Raw genomic sequence first — 22,594 nt, 5'->3', positions numbered from 1 at the left:
CTTTGAGCCGGACGACGGCGAACACTGGTAAGCCACTTGAGGACTTTCGAAGTCTCGTCTCACCTCTGGCTTCTCCTCGAGTGCCGTGCCTTTGGTGTCAGCAGCGCAATACCAATACGAAATATGAGTAGACATCTGCAAGCAAAATGTCTTGGTTTAGCTTAGCCACACTTCCTCCGGCTTGGGCCCTAGGCATGTCGCAACTGGAAAAGAGCCACCTTCCTCGTCCTTAACACCCTATCTCATAGAGAGGTGAAAAGTTCTCGTGTCCAGGTGCTACAATAAAACACTCCGCCACGCTTCCTACGCACAGGGGTCAACTCACTCCGAGATGAATTGACTCCTTCCCTCTACGCGTGTCGTCATATCATGGGAGGACATTGGTTTGGGCGAATGGTCCTCGAGTCCTTGCCAATTTGCTCCACGAAGTTGTCCCTCATCTCAAGAATCACCGCTCTCACCTCGCCACTCTTCCTCAGGCCACGAACAGAGAACATTGCAATTGTAAAACCCTATTAAAAACACCCTAACCGTTTTGGTTTGGCGAAAAGTTTGCTAGAGCGAGGCACTTAGATAACCTCTGCGCCTTGCAGTTTTCCCTCGAGCAAGGGTTGGGGAGAGATCCGCGGATATTCCAGCCTAGGAAGACGTTTTTCTCACTGCCTAAACAGCCATCCGAGAAAGACTGCGTAAAATACTCACTCTTAGGCTCTCCTAGAGAAGTCATGACGGATGGAAGCGAGTGGCTCTGTAAAAAAGTGTCACCGATGTTGTAAAGCAGCACTTGTTTGAACGACAGCCGGTTGGCCAGCAAACTAACGATTCTTTACGTGACCATACATCCATCGAGCCCCAGAAGAACATCCAGTCCTTGATATAGAGCCAAATTTCCATCAGTTTAATCTTGGCCAGTGAGTATCTAATCTATAATTACAGCCCAAACTGAAGAGGATGAGTTCTAGGCCATCTCCTTCACACCGCCTCCACATCTTGCAGTTATCTCCTCGAGCAAAGGTTGGGGAGAGCCCATTAGACGGCTAGGGGGAAAGTTTTCTCAGTGCCTAAACAACCACGGGGGCAAGTTTGCGTAAAAGCATTCTCTAGCTCTAGAGACACTGTAACGGATGGGATGGAATGGTTTTCTCTAAAGCGTTACCAATGCTGTAAACTAGCTCTTGTTTGCACGACCATCGGTTCTGTACCAGTCCATTCATGCCTTGCCCGCCTATCTGACCCTAGAGGAATACCAACGCAATCAAACGTCTATTAGCTTGGAGCTGGCAAGCCAGTATCAAATATATCGTTGTAACGCGAACCGCCTTCATCGCACAGCGGTCTATCAACTTGTGATGGGCAGTGTACGCCAATGCCCCAGAGATCCTAAAGCATCTTTTCAAGTCGCTACGTCTATCTGACGTCTGTCGCTTACAAGAATAGCCCATACCATTCGCCTCATAGGATCTCATTTCTCTTTCATAACGAGGACCACTGGACAGCCTTGGTCGTGTTGGTCAACATTTGTCTTGCTGCAACTACGCTCCAGGCTATTGGCCCGTTGGTGATGTTAGGGTCCTCTTCATACGGTTGATCCCGAGCTATCTAGGAGATAATACGGAAGTTGAATAATCATGATTAGTACGAAAGAATTCCTCGATGAATGATAAACAGGAACATGCCGGGAAGACGAGATGCTCGTATCTGTCCCTCAAGCACGCTCAGTTGACACCTGTCAAGGACTTGACTGTAAAGTGTAAACACTGTATCTATTATTTACGAAGTACTGATCCCCATTATTCTTCGTCTGCCATTAGAGACGCGCCTCAAGGGGCGAGAGACTAGAAAGGGGCAAAAAAAAACAAGACGAGGTCAACCGAATCCCATGATTTTAAGAAGAGGAGAAAAAAAAAAAAGAGCTAGCCAGCTTCTCATCCGTTTCCGTGAGCTGTCCTGTCTTCCATGAAACAAGGCTAAAATGCAATAACAAAAACACAAGAAAAAACAAGCAAGGATGGGGTATTATCACCGGCCAGAAATCGAGACCGAACATAAACAACCACAACCACGACGCGTTGAAAATCTTCAACTTGCATCACACACCGAGGAACCCTGTTCCCTTTTTTTTTTTGCCCCTTCTTCCTTTGATTCCATCGTTCCCTGTGTTCTATTATGTGACGAGTGGAAGTCCAAATGAGGCAGACGGAAAAATTACTCAGGCTTAGGTTGAGCCTCGGGCTTAGTCTCAGGCTTAGTCTCCTTGGCCGTCTCCTCAATGGCCTCGGCGCCAGCATCCTTGGTGGCAGCCTCTTCAGCCTTGGGTTCTTCAACCTTGGGCTCTGCCGCCTGGATGGTTTCCGCTGGCCGAGCATTCTCCTTGGGAGCTTCCTTTGGAGCCTCCTCGGGAGTCTCAACAGGCTTGGTGGGCTCAGCCTCCGCCGTAGCAGGTGCGGGTTCAGCAGCAGGAGCGGCCTTGGCAGCCTTCTCGGCAGGAGCAGGCGTGTCGGTTAGCTTAACGGTGAGACCCTCTTTGACGCTAGGGCCAGAGCCTCCATACTCCTTGGGCAGGGTCGCCGCAAAAGGCTTGAGCTCGCTCGCTAGAGATGTACCGGAGGTAAGTGGGTGGAACTTTCGGAGAGTGGCCGGGGCAAGGAACAGCTTCATAGCTCCAAACACCCAGCCCATGATGGCGGGAACGTTGACAAAGTACTTGTGGGATAGGAGCTCCGGGTAAGCCACGGAGAGGACGTGGATAGTCTCCCGACTAGCACTCTTGACGTTGGGATCCAAGCGGAAGAATGAGACGGACATGTAGTCGTGAACCTGAATCAACTGATAGGGGTCTTCGGCACCCTCGGGAATAGGGGCCGTAGCCTCATCGAGTTTGAGTTTTCGGACACCCAACTCCATAAGAGCAGCCCGCCACTCGATAAACCTTAGGGGTTCCGTCTGTTAGTCTCTTGATGTTGAACCTCTAGGGCAGTATGTGTGCCGGAGCGAGTTGGATAATTACTTACTCCTTGATATTTCCGAATGTGGCCTTGTTGCTCTTGACACTGCCATAGACGTTCCACGTGATGACTTCCTCCTTACTGTCATCTGCCTTGTGGACAGTGACGAAACCCAAATCACCGAATCGAGCGCGGTCGTACACCTTGTCATCGAGAAGTTTGGCAGGGTTGGTCTCCTTTCGCCACTTGAGAGCTTCCGTAAGCTGCTTCTCGGCCAGGGCTACATCTCCATTGTTGGCACGTAAGAACTTCTGGAGAACAATGGCTGTGGGAGCATGGGAGAGGTCGCTAAGGGTAATTCCCCACATCTCATCGTAACTAGTCTTCTCCTTGATAGCCGCGAGACGGCTGGCGAACTTATCCAGTGGGGTCTCGACCACTTCCTTGGGACTCTCCTCCTTAGGACTCTCCTCCTTAGGACTCTCCTCCTTGTTACCCTTGGCTGGCTCCTCCGATGCTGTTGGCACATCCTCCTTTGCTACGGCGGCAACGGCGGGAGTGTCAGCAACGACGGGAGCGACGGGGGCGACATCGGCGGCCGTTGTGGTCTCGGTTTCTACCTTGGCGCTAGTCTCCTGGGCAGCGGGCTCGGCGGCAGGAGCAGGAGCATCGGCGGGGGCAGCGACGACCTCGCTAGTGGGCTGGTTCTCGACGACCTTCGGCTCGGCGGACATGATGGGCAGGACTGCCAATGCGTGGGGATGGAGATATCTATTGAGAGCTCAGCTGTTAGAGCTAAGCTGTAGGCAATCGAGATGGTCTTGGCCCCCAAGATACGGTAGATAGGTGGAAAGATGAAAGGGGGATTCTGGTAGAGAAATTGATAGGCTTCGATGGCGTCGGGGACTACTCACTATTTCGGGGGAAAGAATGAGGATCAAAGTTATGTTGCCGGTTGCGTTTGCAGATGGGCGAGCTGAAAATTTCCAGGGGGTGGAGATAAAATTTGATCGAGGAAGAACGTTCTTCTTATTTCGGTTGCAACATTGCTCGGGTGATGGTTGGTGGTTGTCGGGAGCACAAAGGAAAAACCAGGGGACGGAGAATACCTGAGTGTGTCGCGACTGCCGGTTTGATGAAGCTACCTTTTTGAAGCTCCCAAACTCGTTTTCCACTGGCTTCGACTAAGCTGTCCCTGTAAGAGGTTAATTGCCAGGAACGTGGGTCCCGGGATTAGTGCTACACAGCCTGGTCTGGCGCACTGTCCCCAGCCGTTTCTGGACACAAATGCATGTACCGGTACCAGAGAATAAAAGTTGTGGGGAGCAGAGGGGGAAATTGATGCCTGGTATACTAGAGAACGGCTGACAGCGGTCTCGTAAATATTATATTGACACGAAGCATTTTCTCTTTCAAGATTCTACTTCGTATTCCTGAGACTGAGCAATCGGAAACTCAAAGCCACTAGCTACTAAACAAGAAACGGGATGAACGGATTGCTGCGCTTGCTTATGGCGTGCCACGCGAGGCCGAACATGACAAGACCATTTACCACTACTGAAAGCACACTACCGATATGTTAGAGGGTATTGGTCTGTCTCACCACCACGAGGCATCTTCTCGATATCAAATAGGTCTAGTATTCCCACTCCTCCCGCGGAGAAGGAGCTGCTCGCAGGCGTAGGTTACAACACAACCATCTCTTCGTACTTCCGCCAAGACCGTAGTTCCGCGCAAAACTGAGGTGATATTAGGCTACTTCGTACGATCATGTAGTTGAGGCGTGGCATTTCCCGCAGCCAGCTCCGGAGCATTCGTAACTGTTCGTTCTCGCGCTTCTTTGTCTTGCCTCCCCCATACAGATGTGGTACCTGGTACCTGGTACCTGTCTCTCGGGACCTGACGCGGAGCTGCCATTGGCCCAAGCTTCCAGAATGGGAAGGGAGAGTTTTAGCTTACGAAGTCCTGTACTTCGTACTTCGTACGGCGATTGATTGAGCTGCCTAATACGAAGTAGTGTACAAAGGTACACCACAGTACAATTGTGCTTGCATCCTGCAACTGAGTCTTCACCCCCACTTGGTTTGATGGATGCTCTTATCAATCAGTGCAAGTACCAATTACTTCGTGCCCGTGCATCTTCTCGATCACTCCAAGTTGTCTCCGACCACAACACCATCAGCACGTCAGCTGTCACTTCCCCTCCCGGACGCCTTCGCGCCATCTTCCACTCCGACCTCGGAAAGTTCTATTTCATTCTTTTGGTTTGAGGACATTTCAATATTCAGAGCTTCAGTCGATGATGGCTCTTTGTCACACATCAAAGGTTGACACATCCAAGTCTCACATACTGCAGACACGAGATCTTACGATCAAACGGAGCGAAGGATCCGTCCACCACCTTGCCGCCAGTTCGCTCGAGAAGCCGTGACCAGACCCGCAGTTAGAGCAACGCACTATTTCCTGAGTAAGAGTTAGGTGGGAGAGCAATAGAGAGTGTGGGAGTGGAATCCCTTGACCTTGTTTTCCTGCATTACCTAAAGACGCATACCGGGCACGATTCCTGAGATTCGTTTCAACAAATAACATTGTTGTTGTTTATTAAAATTGTCTCCGCTGTGGCTTAATTTTTGTCCTCTCTTTACACTCCCTCTTCTTGTCTCTCCTCTCTTCTCCTCATGACTAGCACAAATAGTCTCATGGTGAAAAAGGTGGACGAGACATACGGACGAAAGCCCATCCCGCCGTCTACAGTACCGGATAAGCCACCACTCGGCTCACTTCATATGTTCATACCATGAAACACTATTACCAAGACTCGGTGGAAGTTCCCAACGTTGTATTAATCTGAGTGGTCATGTTATATACCGAAATTCGTCTCAAACAAAGTAGTAGAGAATCTTCATGGCAGTTCCATTCCTCCGCCCGCGCTAAAACACTTGCGTGCCATGCAAAAACCTGTAACCATCGTACCGGACGCCGTCTCAGAATATCTCCTAGGAACAACTGCAGAAAGAAAAACAATGTCCGCCCCGTTACATGCCAATTTTTATACCTGTCGCAACTTCTTAACGCCCCGGGAACTTATAATCTTATCTTCCAATTTTGGTCAAACTTCTTCCTCCCATCTACATAGCAGTTAGCTTACTCCGTTCTCGTTGCCATGTTCACTGGGGAAGTCTTGAGGAGGTCCGGTCTGAGCTTACCATACACATCGAAATCCCCCCCCCCCCCCCCCCCCCCAAAGATCCAAAGATCAACACAAAGGATCGAGGGGAATACCTCTAGCCAAAAGGCCTTATTTAGTAGACGTCAGAGGCGCCCATCTTCTTAGCAGCACGTCGAAGAATGCCCTCGATGGCCGCGAACTCCCTCTCGGCAACCTGGGCGAGGGTGAACTTCTGGAACTCCTGGAAATGGGGCATGCACAACTCGAGCCAGAAGTAACCCCAGTAGTCATCCGTGTATCCGCCGAGCTTCTGAATCTCATGGCGCTCCTTGAGCGGGAAGTGGATGAGATTGTCGCGGGTTTCCTGGGCGATGACGTTGATGTACCACTGCAATTGGTCATGTTAGCATGATGCTTTTCTCAACTGCCTCTCTCCCCTTTCCACAATAAACCCTCAAACTTGAACTGCAAACATACCTCAATCAGATCGGAGGGAAGACCACGCTTCACCGAAATAGCGTACTGGTGTCGCCATCGATAGGCAAATTGCGGCTGACCAAATCCAGAGAGCTCACCGGGACTCAAGTCCGCAAGCCTGGCAACGTCATCCTTCTGCATGACAGTGAAACCAGGGCAAGTCATGGCGGTGGTTACCAGGCGCCTGAGAAGGCGAGTGGTCAAGCGGGCCTCGTTGACCTTTCTAATGACCTTGGCCCGAAGGATTTGGATCAGACGGTACGTGGTCTGGAAAATGTGGGAACGCTGGCGAATGGTGATGTACTGCGTCTGCTCCCAGGGGAACTTTCGCAGCAGGCTGATGAGGCACTCGAAAGGACGCTCGGGGCAATCACGAGAGAAGGGACACTGCGGGAGTAGCAACCGCTGTTAGTAGCTATCCTCCACTGCGATGAGGTAAGTATCTCAGGAGTTAACTTACTCGGTGAGGGTTCTCAACATGCTTAACCAACATGGTAAGCTCCTCGTCAGAAACAAAACCTCGGAAAGGGAAATCCGAGGTCTCGTAAATGTACGGCTGGCCATCCGTCCACTCGACACCGTTAGCCTTCGGGAACAACTCCCTCATGAGATCCTTCTTGCCAGCCACGGAAACCTCGACAAGTCTGTCGCCGATCCTGCTGGGGCGACCAGCAGCCGAATTCTTCAGGTGACGCTCGACCGCGCGAATGGCGTCGCCCGTCGACTGAAACTCGACGTAAACGTCCAACGTCTTTCCGGTGACGCGGCACATGATGACGTGGATGGGCTCCATGTTGTCGGCTAAGAGGCGTGCGTTGTGACCAAGGAACGCGTCAACCTCGTTGCGGCTGGTATCGAAAGGCGTCTAAAGGAGCTCGTGTCAGCAGGTGGACGATTCGCGGGTAGGTTAGGAGTATAGCTCCGTCGGATGGGGTGATACTAACGTTGGTGATTTTGATAACACCCGGATGGTGAGGGCCATCACGCTCCTGGATAGCGGTCTCAACGAAGGGGAAATTCTTGGCATCCAGCATAAGACCGAGGCTGGGGACACCGCCCGGACCGCTAAGGAGGCTTCCGAGATGCTTGGATACGATAGGGGGAGTAAACGTAGTCATGGGAACGGTGTTAGGACGCTGACTCTGCATAGTAGGGGCAACGAATGGCTGAGCGCCGGGGTTAAGATGTCCCTATCATATAATGTTAGTTACGAATACCCTCAAGAGTTAAACCAGGGGGCGGGAATGGGTTCTAAAGACAAACATACCATGTTACCCTCGTCCTTCTGGACGAAGTCACGAGAGTTAGGAGACTTGATGGGACCAGCAGAATTATGTCTGTGGTGGCCAAGCATCGCAGCTTGGGTCATCGTGCCAGGTTGCTTGAGAATGCTCTGAATGTAGCCGCTACCAAGCGAGTTGTCCTGGTGAGGCATTGCCTGACCACAGTTGACGGCAACGTTACCTTGAACGTTCTGCTGTTGAGCAGAGACGAGGTAGTTAACCTTCTCGGTGGCCTTTGACAGTCGAGCGGATGCGAGGAGCACGCTATTGTTAGAAGAACCACCTCGGGGCAGAGGGGTTGGAGACCGATGTAAGTCGGTACCGACGAGGCGAACATGAGTCAACGGAGGAGCAGTCTCAACACACTCATCATCAAACGGACTACCAAAAGTAGTGGTTGGAGGACCAACGGTCTGAGGGATGCGATCCTCACCGGTCAATTTGTCCATGATGAAGCCTCCAAGGGCATCGCTGTCGTCACCAAGACCCAGCATTGCCCCGCGATAGGCTTTGTCGGAGAACCAGCCAGTAGAAGTCTTACCAGGGAAAGAGGTCGGGGGTGTCTTGAAAACATGAGAGCGTCCCTCATCCTTAGGAGCGGAAAAGTCCTGGGAACTGTCAAAGGAAGTGTTCTGCTCGGAACCGTATTGGCCCTTAGGAGACATGCTGGAATTATGGATGTCGCTCAAGGTAGGTTGGTAAGTGGCCTCGGCGAACGACTCCGCGAGACTGCTGCTGGCACTGAGACGGCTCTTGTGGCCAAAATAAACGTTCTTCGAATCCTGAGAGTCAGGCTGCTCCCCGAAAAAATCAGCAAGCTGTCGCCAAATAGACATAACATTTAAGCAAGACGCAAAACTTACAGTGATCTGACTTCCCTCAGTCGAATTGAAGCGGGATCCATTCTGATCCTGGGCAGTAATGTCTTGATCGGGGGTCATTCCCGCAAGACGGGCGAGGTTGCGAAGCTGGAATTCTCGATCCGTACGAATAGACTGGGGAGTCTCGTCAAGCGTACGGTTGGCGTTGGCCATGGTGAAACCACCACGCGGAGCGGCGTCACCGGCAGACATGATGCTTTGCGAGTCTTGTTTGTATCAGTACAAGTTCAATCTGGAGAATCTAGATAGAGAATTAGGGGGTTGACCGTTTCGGTTCGGAAAAAGCTGATGGCTTGAGAGAGGAAGAAAGTAGAGAAGCTGTGGAATTGAGAGCCAGATTTTGTAGTCACGCTTCAGGGCACTGAGAGAACTGATTCATTGGTAAATAGAAACCAGGACAACGGGCAGGAGTGATCGAGGTCAATAGATATCGAGTTGAATAGCGCGTCGAGCAGATGAATGACGAGGGCAGCTTCCAGTTTGGAAAAGATGAAGCCTCACTATTTGCTGCGCAGGGCGGAATCGTGCGTTCAGGTCATCACAGAGATGGCCGTAGGCGATATACTCAGCCCGTGAGCTACGACATATTACCAAGAGCATCACCCATCGTGAGGTCCAAGAAGAGGTGCTATGCTTTGATGGGAAAGAAAGGGCAGGAGGGAATTGGGAAGGATGAGAGGGGCTACTGCAGGAAAAGAAAGGTGTCGACTGAGACCACATTTGATTGCAGAAACTAGGAAGTTTGCAAGAATTGTTTTTGAAAATAAAATAATGCGGTAAGATGGGCCAGAAGAAGGGGAGTTGGTGAGGATGGGGAGAACAGAAATACAATTACTTGTACATTGGAGCGATATTCTAAGAGCCAACTGAGGACTTACCAGGAGGCGGCAGTGGTCGTTGGGGGTAGGACAAGATAAATCGGACCTAAGTATGTGAGGACTCTGGTTGAAGAGAGATGCGAGCAGGTGAGAGGTCGGGATTGGAAACAGGAAACAGATCACGAAATAGGTGGAATGAATCAAATTGATGTTCGGCAAGCGATGATTCTCTCGGGGAGAGCCACAGATGTGACTACAAAGTATGGGCTTGAGGGAAGGAGCAGGAGAGTCTCCGGGCTAGATGGCCATTGAGATCGCTGTGGCAATAGAAGCTCAGAAGCATCTATGAGGCTCTGTAACTGCTTCGACTTCCCCGGTCGTGGCTGCTTGGCTTGGATCTAGCTGGAATAGATGTGATGCCTCGTGCTGGTTACAGGCGACACGGTTAGCAGTATTAACACGGCAGGCAGTCCCCAGGCTGTCAGGGCAAAATTGGAATGTGTCAAGTATCGTCGAGGCTTTTGGTCGGTTAGTTTCGTCTGAAATTATGCCTATGGTACATGGCTGAGCAGACGAGAGTGAGTGGAAGGAATGGCAGACATAGGGTAGCGATCACTGAGCAGCAATATATAACTCATGGAATTCTCGTTTTAAGACGCCTACTAGACTTTATTCATCAGCTGCCCCAATAATTCTTGTTTTGACACCAGATACGCGGCCATACGGAGGACCAGACCCGGGTTCATCCCCCATCCTGCAATAGAGAGAAGCGTGAACGAGGATAAAAGGGACAGTCCTATCCCGGGACTATTCTTTCCCCCTTCCCGCTATATTCAGTGTATGAAAAAAAGAAGCCTGTCTCCTATATGTCATAATACTCGATCCTCGGCAGGACACCCTGCCCTGCTAGTTTGGAGGATAAGGCACCCAATTAAGTACCAGCTTAATCAAACTATATTTCCAAGAATTAGCAAAAATCTCCAATACTGCTCAAAGGATATGAGGTAAGACAAACAGGAGTTAAGAAAGACTCAGCAACGAAACGCGCCCTCGCATTTAACTGTAGGTTTGGAATTATTAGCATCAATACGCCCACAGACGACGTCTCGAGGGGGAGCAAGAGCATAGAGCCACATACGAAGAGCTTCATCTCGGAAATCTCCTTGTCTACCTCTTCCATGAACTGGATGATGAAGTCAACCAGCTTATGTTTCAGCATTTCCTCCGTATGGAAATTGGTGATTAGGAAGGATATATCGTAGCCCTAGAAACGAAGAAAGTGTTAACCAGTAGTCCATAACACGCCTCCGTTTCAAGGCCGCTGTTCACACCACCGCGGCATAATCCAACAAGGGGCTGTATTACCTTGATAGGTTTCCTCCTCAGAATAAAGAAGCTCTCCGCCCTCTGCGTCAAGAACCTCGTAAACTTATGCACCAAAATATTCTCAATCTCGTCAGCCTGCTTAATCCGGATGCTCACGCGCACCGAGTTCACGCTCGGCTCGATAAGTACGCGCTCGTTCTCGTTTCGCGCCACCGTCATGGGCGTCAGCACGACCTCGGGCGAGCTCCGCGCCTCAACCTCGGGGACATTGTGCCGTTCGGAGATCTGCGAGGCGAAGTCGGAGAGGCAGAGGGCGGCGGTGAGGGTGCTGCGCACGCATTGGAGGTAGGGGCGGAGAGATTGGGACTGTTGGTTTTTTTTTTTTTCAGATCTTGCGGTTAGTCCGGAGCTGTCTGAGATACAAGCGTGTCGGTAAGGGAGACAGGGTCGGTTTGGAGGTGGCAGAGGAGGCGGGCTTACCATGGTGAAAGGGTAAGGGCGGATTCAGAGAATCCCTTGAGACAAAGGGAAAGGGGGAGAGAGGGGTCACAATATCTTGTGATGGGAGAATAGCGTCCTTCGCGTTGATCTGCTTCAGCTTTTGCCTGCTCGACTCGAGCTTGATTAAGGAGTGACGTTGCTGAGGCTGTCTTGAGGCTTGGCTTGGGCTGTCGTGGGTGGGTGGGGTTGGCGGGGGTATTCTGCTTAGTCACCGGGATTGTGTGACGACTGCGCTTGTCACTTCAAGAATTGAAGCTTCCAGTTCCATTGCTGGTCCATCCTCTCGCCTACTGGCATCGCATCGCGTATCGGTTTTGGCGCAACTTTCTTTAGCATCAAATATCTTAACATCTCTTCTTCTATAATTATATCCATGGCACTCTCCATCTAATTGTGTTTCCCCGAGGAATCTCAGCCGGTCCTACATATCCAAGGCGAGCCAACATGGTGGTGAGTGGACACTTCATGTTCCTGGACTCCAAGACCCCCATTTCATAACCCAATTCCAAAATAAAATTGCAAAAAACAGTCCCATATCTTCAAGCGATATCATTCCCTACCCTACCAGTATCCTACCATCATGACACATATCCTCCCTACTCCGCATGGAGACCTAAGACGGGCAAAGTCTTGAGAGATGAAACAAGCCTCCCCTCGGGCGTTGCCCCGTTCTTCGAAACGAGGACATCTCCCGACCATGAAGTTAGAAAGGAGTTTGAAGACAAAAGAAAAGAAAAGAAAGAAGAAGAAGAAGAAGAAGAAGAAAAAAAACTGCGACGCCTTGATGTTATGCGACAATGATGCTTGTAAATGGGAACCCCAAACTCCCTGTCCCGAAGACAGGAAAGCTAAAACTCCTAATTTCATGCAAAACCTGGCTCCAGTTTTTTGCATGTATTGATACATATTTCCCTAATTTAAACCACCGCCGGACCATGACCAGTGGATGCATGAAATAATAAGAAGATGAAAAAGAAGAGAAAAAAAATGAAGAGAATGAAGGAAACCGAGGTTACTGAAGTCGGGTTTCTAGAAGAATGAAACCGTGAGGTTGAAAGATACAGGGGTATAGAAAAAAGAAGAAAAGAGAAGAAGTTTCATGCAAGAAAAAGAAAATGAACATAGCGGTTGTTTCAATGCTGTCCGGCGTCGGGAGTTGGTGGTTGGTGGTTGGGGCTCTGGCGTTGCTGAGCCAGCGTCTCCATCTTCTCAATCAGCTCGGGTATTCGATATGGCTTGACTAGGACATCATCACACCCTGCTTCCAGGGCTGCCCCCACCTGTGCCTCTTTCGCATGGGCACTAACCGCAATAATTGGAATAGGACCTCCGTTAGCAGAAAAGACCATCCCTTCTCCCTCGAGCTCTCGGATTTTACGGGCACAAGAAAGTCCGTCTTGCACCGGCATCTCGATGTCCATAAGAACTAGGTTGAAGGGGATGGGCTCCGTGGGTCCTGACGCGGACGAATTATTATCCTCAATAGACTCGACTAGCTGACTCGACTTTTTGAGTTTCTCGAGGGCTTCCAGGCCATGATTGGCAACATCAACCTTGAAGCCTTTCTGGGTAAGGCCACGTTTTGTGGTTTGCTGGTTGATGCTATTATCCTCGACGACCAAAATCCCGTCAAGCTTTGTGCTCTCTCCGGCGATCTGACCTAGATCTGGGCTGGTTGCTTGAGGGGTCGTCTGCGGTGACACCTCCTGTGGTCGCTGAACCTGCTCCGGGCTCGCTTCGAGGGTAGTTCCCACACCTGTCGTCGGTGTTGTAGATCCAGCAACGACCGATGCTGAAGTGGATAGCGTAGCCTCTTCCACAGAAACAGAAACAGTGTGTGGTACATACGCTTCGATGAAGAATGCAAACGTCGATCCGCGCTTCGGGGCGCTCGAAACTCCGATGGCGCCGTTCTGAAGCTCAGTGAGTCGCCTCGATATGAAAAGACCGAGGCCGGAACCACCATGGTTGACGTGGGTGAATGAACTGGCCTGCTGGAACTTGTTAAAAAGGCGGCGCATTTCCTCCTCGGAAAGACCGCGGCCGGTATCCTTGACCTCAAAGATGAGGTAAACAGGATCCGATCTGCCAATCTGGGTCGGCTCGTCGTACGATCGCGGCATAAATCGGACGCTCGAAGTCTCGTCGGTAGGTCTATCTCTCGATGCCTTGACAAGAACTGACACCTTGCGAACAGGGCGATTCTTGGTGAATTTTAGGGCGTTGGTAAGTAGGTTGATGAGGACCTGCTTCGTCCGTGACGGGTCGAAATCGAAATGGTCGGATCCAAGCTCGACGAAGGACGTATCGACAGTCATCGTGAGGTCAACGTCGACGCGCCTTGCCTCAACCTCGAACATCTTCAGAGAGTTTCGAACCATTACCAGGGGATCCACTGTGCACGGGGTGATAGAAATAAACTGAGAGTCGAGTTTCGATACGGTCAGGAGGTCGTCGATAATTCGTTTCTGGTGCTGCGCACACGCAATAATGGTCTCGGCATTGTCGATACTCTCGTCGATGATTCGACTGGCCTCGCTCGACCCCGCTTGGGTATGTCCAGGCGCCTGGGTGGCGGGCTCTGTTGGCGTTTCCAACACGTCAGATGTAGTACTGAGATTATGAACTTGGGATAATGAGGCGACAATGGCGTCGGCACAGTGGATGATGGCGCCCAACGGGTTTCTCATCTCGTGGGATGTCATATCCATGAAGTTTTCCTGCTGTCGCTTTGACTCGAGGGCTTCTTCTTTCCTCCGACGCTCGCTTTCCAGCTGCCATTTCTGTGCAGAGACATCACTAAAGCAGCCATGGATGGCATGCATTGTACCATCTGAAGAGTGAATTGGCATAAATGTGGCAAGAAGCCATCTGGGAGCTGTGATCTCTTTTCCTGAGCTGTCCTGAGCAGACCAAGGCGTGTTCAATTGAATCTCCATTGTCTGAGGCATACCATCTTTGACAAGTCGACCAAGAATCTCAAGAAGGACCACTCTCTGCTCTTCCGGCACACAAACCTCCCAGGGTCGGACGTTAACAGCTGGTAGATCATCCACTTTGGGAATCCCACACAGCTCAAAGAAGACTTTGTTGGCTTCTACGAGCCTGCCACTCAAATCCGTTTCGCAAATGCCTACAGTCGCCAATTCCGTCATCCTTTGGAGCTTCTCAAATTCGTGTATTTTAACCATGGTGTCATCTTCAGAAAGTTGCTCGGGGGTACTGCTGGCCATTGACGAATCGACAAGGAAAGCGGGTTCTGAAGATTCGGCGGCGAGAGACTCCATCGAGTCATCTTTACCGGTTTCTGTGGGTATCTCGTTTTGATCAACATCGGCGGACTCGAAGGTAGGAATTCTCTCGTCGGTGTCTCCGGTGGACATTTCAACACGGACCGCCCCCAGAGTTGCGTTTCCATTCATCTTTAGGTGTGACTCGGCATTAACGCGTTCGAGATTCTCAAGTAGCATCGACGAGGCCAGGTACGCAGACAGTTTCTGGTTTAGGAGTGATACGTATCGCGAATAGTCGTCATCGTAGGGTCGTCGAGGATTGAGGCCCAAGAGGAGAAGGCCGAAGGGATCGTTCCGTTTCGTTGGTCTGATGGGGCAGACGACAGCGGTTTCGCATCTATCGCCGAATCCACGAAGCGCAACACCTTCAAAGAGCTCGGTAGGTAGGGTGCCGTCGGAGGCCCGAAGTACGAGTAATTCGCGGCTAAGAAAAGCGTCTCGGAGTTTGGAGGCAAGGCCTAGGTCATCTTGTTCGAGGTCGAGCGTTTCCGGTATGAGAGCGTGGTTAGTGGGGACACCCAATGACCCCTCCAGAAGGCATACCAAAGAAGCCGTACTATTTGGCGCATTTGGTGCTTCTCCATCATCGCTTGCCATGTGCGTGTAGGAATCGACCGAATAAAGAATGGCAAGGGGAATATCAAGGGCAGAGCTATGCTCTTCTAGACATTCCATGACTTTGCGCCAGTACGACTTCACATCATGGGCAGACAGCAAGGTATCGCTCAGGTTACAGAGCATGGTCATTCGTCCTTCCCACAACCGAGAACCCGTCACATCTTGGATCGAATGCAAAAAGCCGCAGCATTCTCCCGCGTCGAAGATAGGCGTGATAGACGAGTTGATGTGCGTTTCCCGCGGTGCGCCATAATTGTCAGTAACAAATATGATGGCTTCATCCTGGACGGTCATCCACTCATTCTGCCGGCCGAACAGCGCCACGGGGGACTGTGGAACGGTTTCAACATCTGGCCATGCGCTAGGCGCGGGCTTTCCCAGGATGCCTGGGTGTTGTGTCCCACAGAGAGTGCTGAATGCGTGATTATAAATGACTATCCTACTCTCCCCCCAATAGATGGCTATTGGGTGCGAATCAGTAATGATTTGGTAGAAGATTTGACGCAAACGAGAAGGCCACTCTGCAAGAGGACCAAGAGGGCTCGCCGCCCAGTCTTGGTTGTGGATAACGTTTAGAAATGTTAGTTGGTCCTGGTCCAGGTAGGCGGTAAGAACGGCCGACAGCTCCCGGTCAGGTTTCGATTCGGCAAGAGGTGCTAGGGGAAGTCCACCAGGCTGTTCGGGCAGTAGCGCCGCGGAAGGTGATGCATCCACCTGGCGGGTGGGGATGGTGGTTTGCTGAAGCATCTTGTGAGGACGTTCAGAAGATGGCGGCTCGTCATTCGCGCCGACCACAACCCACGAGCCGCGAACCACAGATTTCGTCCACAGGAGATTAAGGTACCAAAACGAAGAATCGCCCAAGCCGTCACGACCGTCGCTAGAGGAAGCCTTGTCTCGCGGTGGCGATGGCGCGACGATCCACTTCCAGAAGAACTCGTGGTTTTCCTCGCGGCTCGATGCAAGAAGATCCAACAGCTGAGGGAAGGCGGTCAGGGAAGGGTTTGCGTAAACAATCGACGGCAGATAAGGCTCGTCAGTCTCGGTGGCGGAAGCCGAGGCTAGATTCGAAGTTGAGGTCGAGGTTGAGGCCCCAAGAGCAACGACGAAGTTTGGTCGTGGATCGGATTCGAGAAGATCGACGAGCCCTACCTGCTGCAGTTGCAGCGGCATAGAGGGGGGTGGGGGCGGAAGGGGATAGGAAGACTTTGAAGGAACTGTCAACTCGTGCAGCTAGGACAAGATAGACGAGCGACTCGAGTTGTCATATCCCAAGGCGAAAAGTGCAATGAGCTGGTGGTGGTGGAGGTGGTGGTGGTGGAGAAGCGGACCGGAAGGCCACAGAGCTACCACTGGAAAATAACAAGCGTCGCGACGCTCATGCTGAGAGAATCGGATCGATGCGGGAAAGAGGAAGATTGGAAGATGGGGGTACAGCCGGTTGGAACAGCGCAGCGTGTGTGGGTTTGTGTATGTTGGGAAGGCTTCAGTTCTAGATTTTTTTTTCTTCTTCGCCCAGAAAGGGTAATAATGGAGGTAACGCTAGAAGGCTGGCGGTAGTAGGTGTGGATGGAACCGATCAATGATGGATTGAGTCAAGCATTCGAGACGTAAACACAAGCGCGCACCTTCCCGCAGTTTCTTACAGGATGCCGTATTAAGAAAGAAAATATTAAGAAACGAAAAGAAATCCAACTACTGGGAAGAGACGTTAAGAAAAATGAAACGTGCTGGTCTATTTTCCCCTAGCCTAGAGACCAAGGAACAGAGACATGAGGGAAAGGGACAGGACGAGAAAAAAAAAAAGGGCTCGGTGTGTGTCTGGTGTGTGTGTGTGAGTGGGAACTTTGGAAAAGAAACAGAGGCATCGACTTGCACGAAGTATGGAAGGTGCAACAGGTTAATGCTACGGACTGCTCCACTCCGACGACGAGGGGCCACTTTCATCGAGAATTCAAGTCGTGTCCTGAGGCACTATGACACGATGACACACTGACACTATGACACCAAGCCTCTGGGTCCGTCAACCTGCTCAATCCCACCCCTCTGCCGACTACAGCAAAGTTACGGAAACAACAGCATATTGCTATGCGCCAGAAGGCTAGAACTTAGAAGACCAGACAAAGGGCGCTTCAGTGATCAACAGCTCCATTCTATGTTGCGTGACTCCTTCGTCCTTTCACACAGAGAGTTGCCTTAGTCTCTCACTAGCAACGAGATGCCTGCGTCCCACAACGCGCCTCGAAGAAACGCTGCGGGTCGCTGGTACCGGATACTCCTGGAACGTTGGGCTGGCAGTGATGTAATTCGTAATTATGGCGTAATGTTTATAGAGAGAGTGACAAGGGCGCACGAGGGACCGGTATGAGGAAGCAGTACTAGGTACACGGTCACCGTGTTAGTGGGAGGGGTGGATAGCGGAGGTTGGAAGAATGGCGGGGATCAATTTCCCCAAATTTAAGAGGGAAAATGTCTCCTTCGAAGTGCTACTCTAGGCCCGCCCCCTTGTCAGAGTGAGAGCGGCCAATTCTCCTAATACCAGCACTTCGTAGAGTAGGGAACGAGAAGCATCATTTCGCACTAGAACGTCGTAGCCAACCGGACTGGAGAATGTACCTACTGCACTATGAAGTACACTATTGACGTGTCCAGGGCGCTATATCAAACCCTACGAAACAGTGGAGGAGGCACCCGAATTGATCAACTACACTACTTCGTATCTCCTAAGAGGTAGCTGACTCGGAATACGTTGATGAATATCACAAAGTCCCTTGCCTTGGGGCAGGCATTTCTAGCGCATAGAGTCCTTCTGCACCGTACATCGAGTCTCACTTCCTGCGAGAAACCGGGGAGCGTTGGAAGGGAAGGGTTGAAAAACTTGCTGCCAGAGCCTTGGCACACCTGGGAGTACGGCAACTTCCATGCGGTGTTGACAGGGCCCCCAGGCTTCTCCCACTCTTACTTCGGAAATATGGCACAGCGGAAGAGGGGTTAATGTCCGCACAGCCTCCTCTCCAGAGAACGAGTCATTGCTTTCCTTTTCTCACGCGAGATCTTCCTTTTCGGAGAGGGTGGGATCTGTACTATGTGGCCTACCTCAGGTACTCCGTCATACTGCGATCCCATTCTTACGCTTCGTACGAGGGGAAAGATTTCCGGAAAGGCAAAAGCCCATGTCGGATCGAAGGGCTGGTCCGGCAAAGACGCGACGCTCCGACATGCTCCCTGCAACCCTAACCGCGCAGGTTGTCGAAGCGACTAGCCGGCTCTGTATCCACATAGCCCGAGTCCCTGTCTCCGGGACCAGTGAACTAAATAAATGGCTGGCCAGCCATGCTGAGAGGAAGCAGGGTCTGTACATACTTTGTACGTCGTGGAGCGGAGGCAATAGGAGGAGACCAGCATGTCCCTGCTCGCATGAACGATTTACCGCTTTGTTCCGATCAGCTATATGCATTATTGCATCAATGAAGTGTGGTCCGGAGATTGTCACAATAGGATGGAAAAAAAAAAAAAAAAAAAAAAAAAAAAAAAAAAAGAGATACATCGGCCCTTGGTGTCTGTGTGTGTTGTGTGTGTTGTGTGTGTTGTGTGTGTTGCTGCGTTGGCTGTGGGTGCGAGTCGTGAACTGCTTTGGTGTGTTCCTTCCCGCAGATAGGTTCAAATTCTTTGGTCCGAGTGCTCTTGGAAATTTTTCGAGGCCTTTTTGACACACACCCCTCCAAATGTTCCTAAATGACGACAACATTCTCCATGATTGGCTGGGGTGACTGGGGTCTGAGGTGTTGTCGAAGCATTGTGACGTAATTCAGCGCGGGAGATGGGGCCGACAGTCAACAGCGCAATACTTCTCGGTACTCACAGAGTCCGTATCTAGTACCTCTAACACACGCTGAGCCAGGAGCATGAGTTTGTACCAACTACCTGTTTTGGCTTTCCCAGTTCTGGGCAAGGAACGTGGGCGGAAAGGTTCACTGGTTCAGAAGAAATTTTTTTTTCTTCCTTCTTTTTTCTTCTTTTTTCCTCTGGGGGTGTTTTCGCTAGGTACCATGGCGGGAAGGCGAGACCACCAGCCACTTACAAACTTCGGACATATTGATCCCTGAAAAATGGGAGACCTTTTTTTTTTTTTTTTTTTTTTTTTTTTTTTTACACCGCATTTTTAATTAGCAGAGTAGCCTCGGATACAACCATCCCATCTTCTCGTTCCTATTGTCCACGAGGCATTACTTGTGGGGTTCCAACTCCCCGTAGTCGGTAGCTTCTTTGGGAGGTTGCGCTACACCGCATCACACGAAAGGTTGAGAACCATCATCATACCTGTGTACGGAGTACAGATTGCAACTTGAAGATTTTGGATATTCCCCGAGCGGGTAGACCGTGGCTTCGTGCTTCCTAAGATTACTTGTTTAGGATTATTTCAAAGACTTTGCGGGCACGCGAGGGAGTACACTGCGCTAGACTCGTCTTTTAGTAGAACAATGCCACGGAGTAAATATCAAGAAGTAGTACCTCGTTCGGACAATGGTGCTGATCAATGCGAAATCGGGGCCAATTTCGCCCTGACGAATAGCATTTGACATTCGGCAAAAGGGGTAAAAAAAAAAAAAAAAAAATTGACATCAGCAATCATCATCCGCCAAATCGCCAAATGAGGTAGGTAGGTCATTGGATAAGAAGCCATTTGCTTGTTCCCAGTCCCAACGAAGACGAGGGATCCAAACTCCACGTCCTCTGTCAGTTGTCGGTTCCCCTGACCTGATACTAAATTCCTCACATCAGAATGTTGAAATATAGCCCTGTGGACCCTTCCCACCGAGTGCTTGGGAGAAACACTAATCAAAGCAAATGACGCGGACATATCGTCGCCCTTGACGTTCACGCGACAGCCCAAGTTCGCCACGGAACCCAAAGGACATCATCGTTACTCAACATGTAGAGATGACGACGGGGTAACCCTCGACTCTTGTCTTCTTTTCCCTCTCAATATTAACTAAACATAACCGGCCCCCACGCTGCCTCTCCCAGTCAAGGTTTGACAGGACGCCAGCGGGCTGGACCCTTTTTTACAAGCCACAGTGGGACGATAGAACGATCATGTCGGCGAACTGCTGCCCAGGGGCATCCGTCAAGACGGGTTCCATGCCGAGCTTGTTTTCCCGATACCGCCAGCCACCTCATATTCCTATCGAAGCGCCTCTTTGTGTCAGTTGGGCCATCCGGTAGGCTTTGAAACAAGAAGCCAAGGGAACAGAGCTGCATGGCTCTTTATTCGACGCAACGCCTTGCTCAACATATGGAGGCTACGCATACATGAGGCGATGGTCTCAATGCTAGCTCGAGGGCACGGCCGGTCTGTCCTGCCCAGCCATCATATAGATCTGATCTCTCTTCCATCAGCCCTATGTACGCGGAACTAAGAGCTAGCTGGAGCTTAGCGGCGTCGTCCCGTGAGATCGCACACATCAGGGTTGCCAAGGCTGTTGCCACCACCAAGTGGAATTGCAGGTGGGACGGATGGAATTGAAGAATCCTTGATGCTTGAATCCAGAAGCTTCTTTTGCCTTCTTGGAGACGAGTCGTAATTACGATTCAATGTGTTGGCCTGTTATCGGCATGCGGGGACTTTCTCAAGTGCACGTCAGTCATCTGCATTTGGCATTCGTTCTCAACTTTCGGCTCCGACCAGGCTGGACCCCCACGAGGCTCATATCCGTGGCCAGCGATAGTCAAAGGAATGGACAGAACCCTTGACAATCAAAGCCATATTTTTTTTCCCAGTAAACTGCAGTGCCCCATGTTCTATATCTATTGATATGTCTATCTATTGGGGTCTTCTCGCCTTGTCCAGTGCTTGCCGTGACCCAGCAATCCCAGCTCACAATTTGTGGCACGACCGCGAACATTATAATCGCCGTTCATCATCAGTTGGTCCCTAAATATCGACTCTAGTCAACCCCTGCCCGCCTTCTCCTACCCTTGCATTTGCATGGTTCTCTCGGACCATATCAAGAGATGGAGGGAACGGGGTAAAACGCCATCTGGACTTCCCCCCACGTCCCCCTTCACCGATCCACAAATCCGCTCATGTACATCCCCCACGCCACACCTGCCAACCCACCCACCAGGTTCCGATGCGTTACCGACTTCACGAACGCAAAGTTGATCAGGCTGACAAAAGGCCAGAAGCTCCAACCCGACGTCATGATAGGCCAGAAATCCGCGGCTGACTGTGCCAGGACGACCTTGAAGTCGACGCGCGAGTAATCGATGGCACGGCCGCTAAGGAGATAATTCAGGCTGCGGCCCGCGAGTCGGAGGTTAAGCAGTTCGGTCTCGCTCTGCAGTGGTGTCATGGCGGCGGCGAGGCCGTTGACGAAGAGGGCGAAGAGGATGGTGTTGACGGCTAGACCGACAGTCTGATCGAGAACTGTCTTGATGATGGTGTTGCGGATGTTGAGAGGGGTGTCGCCGGGGGAGTTAGTAGGCTTTGTCGTCTTCTTTTCGCCCTTGGAGGTGGGTTTCGAAGCAGGTTCACGAGCTGGGTACGTGAGCTCCAAGTATTCTTGCCTGCGGCGATTTGTTCGGTGTTAGTATTGGTGGTCTCAGGTGAGTACGAGGATGGTAGGTGTCTCGACATAGACATACCATAGGAAATTTGGCGGCGTGGTTATTAGAGCCAGGATCACAAACTGGACAACAGGGACCCAGTCAATGTAGATACGGATCTAGTGATGGCAAGGCCATTTACGTCAGTACAAGCCCGTTATTGATACGTCTCAAGCTTCCCACTGCTTAAGAAGAGAACCCAACCATAAACTCGGGGTGGAGAGGGTAGAACCGTGAATTGTCCACGTTGAGCTCTTTCGTACATCTAACCGGTATGACCTAAAGAACTGGGCTAAGAAGTTTGAGATGGCCGCTAAAACCGTCGATTGGATGGTAGCAGTGGCGATAGGAGGAAGCGCCATGGTTCCTTGGTCCTGCTGGCCGAGCAAAGACTATCCCTTGCACAGATTTGAGAGTAGTCCGCCGGGTCTAGGAATGAGGAATTGCCAACATATAATTTAAATTGGACCTGGTTTCGCGCGAGGAAGAAGAGGAGTACTTTCTAGGGAAGAAGAAAGATGAACGGATTGAGGCCGTCGAAAGGCTATGATGATGATGTGGGAAACAGGAGGAATTGAGTGGGAATACAAAAGGTGATAAAGAGTGACCAAGTGCAACTTTACAAGTACACGTCAACAATCAATTGGATCGCGGTTGAAGTTGAATTGTGTCAA

The 22,594-nt window shown here is 50.9% G+C and overlaps 4 protein-coding genes and 1 pseudogene across 4 annotated transcripts; all 5 read right to left on the bottom strand.

The window, feature by feature from the left end:
* Positions 1-2,205: 2,205 nt before the first annotated feature.
* Positions 2,206-3,679, bottom strand: SAPIO_CDS5210 (Phosphatidylinositol transfer protein SFH5; the record flags this gene model as incomplete). The annotated part of the gene is made up of 2 exons (XM_016787580.1): positions 2,206-2,929; positions 3,012-3,679. The coding sequence occupies 2 exons, from the start codon at positions 3,677-3,679 to the stop codon at positions 2,206-2,208; spliced, it is 1,392 nt and encodes a 463-aa protein (XP_016642595.1).
* A 2,568-nt stretch (positions 3,680-6,247) lies between these two features.
* SAPIO_CDS5209 (uncharacterized protein) lies at positions 6,248-8,947 on the bottom strand (the record flags this gene model as incomplete). The annotated part of the gene is made up of 6 exons (XM_016787579.1): positions 6,248-6,502; positions 6,592-6,978; positions 7,052-7,456; positions 7,536-7,781; positions 7,859-8,668; positions 8,738-8,947. 6 exons carry the CDS (start codon positions 8,945-8,947, stop codon positions 6,248-6,250), a joined length of 2,313 nt encoding a protein of 770 aa, XP_016642594.1.
* A 1,569-nt stretch (positions 8,948-10,516) lies between these two features.
* On the bottom strand, positions 10,517-11,382 carry SAPIO_CDS5208 (uncharacterized protein; the record flags this gene model as incomplete). The annotated part of the gene is made up of 4 exons (XM_016787578.1): positions 10,517-10,525; positions 10,712-10,837; positions 10,939-11,265; positions 11,380-11,382. The coding sequence occupies 4 exons, from the start codon at positions 11,380-11,382 to the stop codon at positions 10,517-10,519; spliced, it is 465 nt and encodes a 154-aa protein (XP_016642593.1).
* Positions 11,383-12,533: 1,151 nt separating this feature from the next.
* SAPIO_CDS5207 lies at positions 12,534-16,484 on the bottom strand (annotated as a pseudogene; the record flags this gene model as incomplete).
* Positions 16,485-21,376: 4,892 nt separating this feature from the next.
* SAPIO_CDS5206 (uncharacterized protein) lies at positions 21,377-22,282 on the bottom strand (the record flags this gene model as incomplete). The annotated part of the gene is made up of 3 exons (XM_016787577.1): positions 21,377-21,881; positions 21,960-22,039; positions 22,184-22,282. 3 exons carry the CDS (start codon positions 22,280-22,282, stop codon positions 21,377-21,379), a joined length of 684 nt encoding a protein of 227 aa, XP_016642592.1.
* Between the last annotated feature and the right edge of the window lie 312 nt (positions 22,283-22,594).

This window comes from Scedosporium apiospermum, assembly GCF_000732125.1.
Source record: "Scedosporium apiospermum strain IHEM 14462 chromosome Unknown SEQ_SAPIO_0098, whole genome shotgun sequence".
Taxonomy (NCBI): Eukaryota; Fungi; Ascomycota; class Sordariomycetes; order Microascales; family Microascaceae; genus Scedosporium; species Scedosporium apiospermum.
The sequence above is the reverse complement of the archived record's forward strand: the minus strand, read 5'-3'. Positions and strand labels throughout refer to the sequence as shown.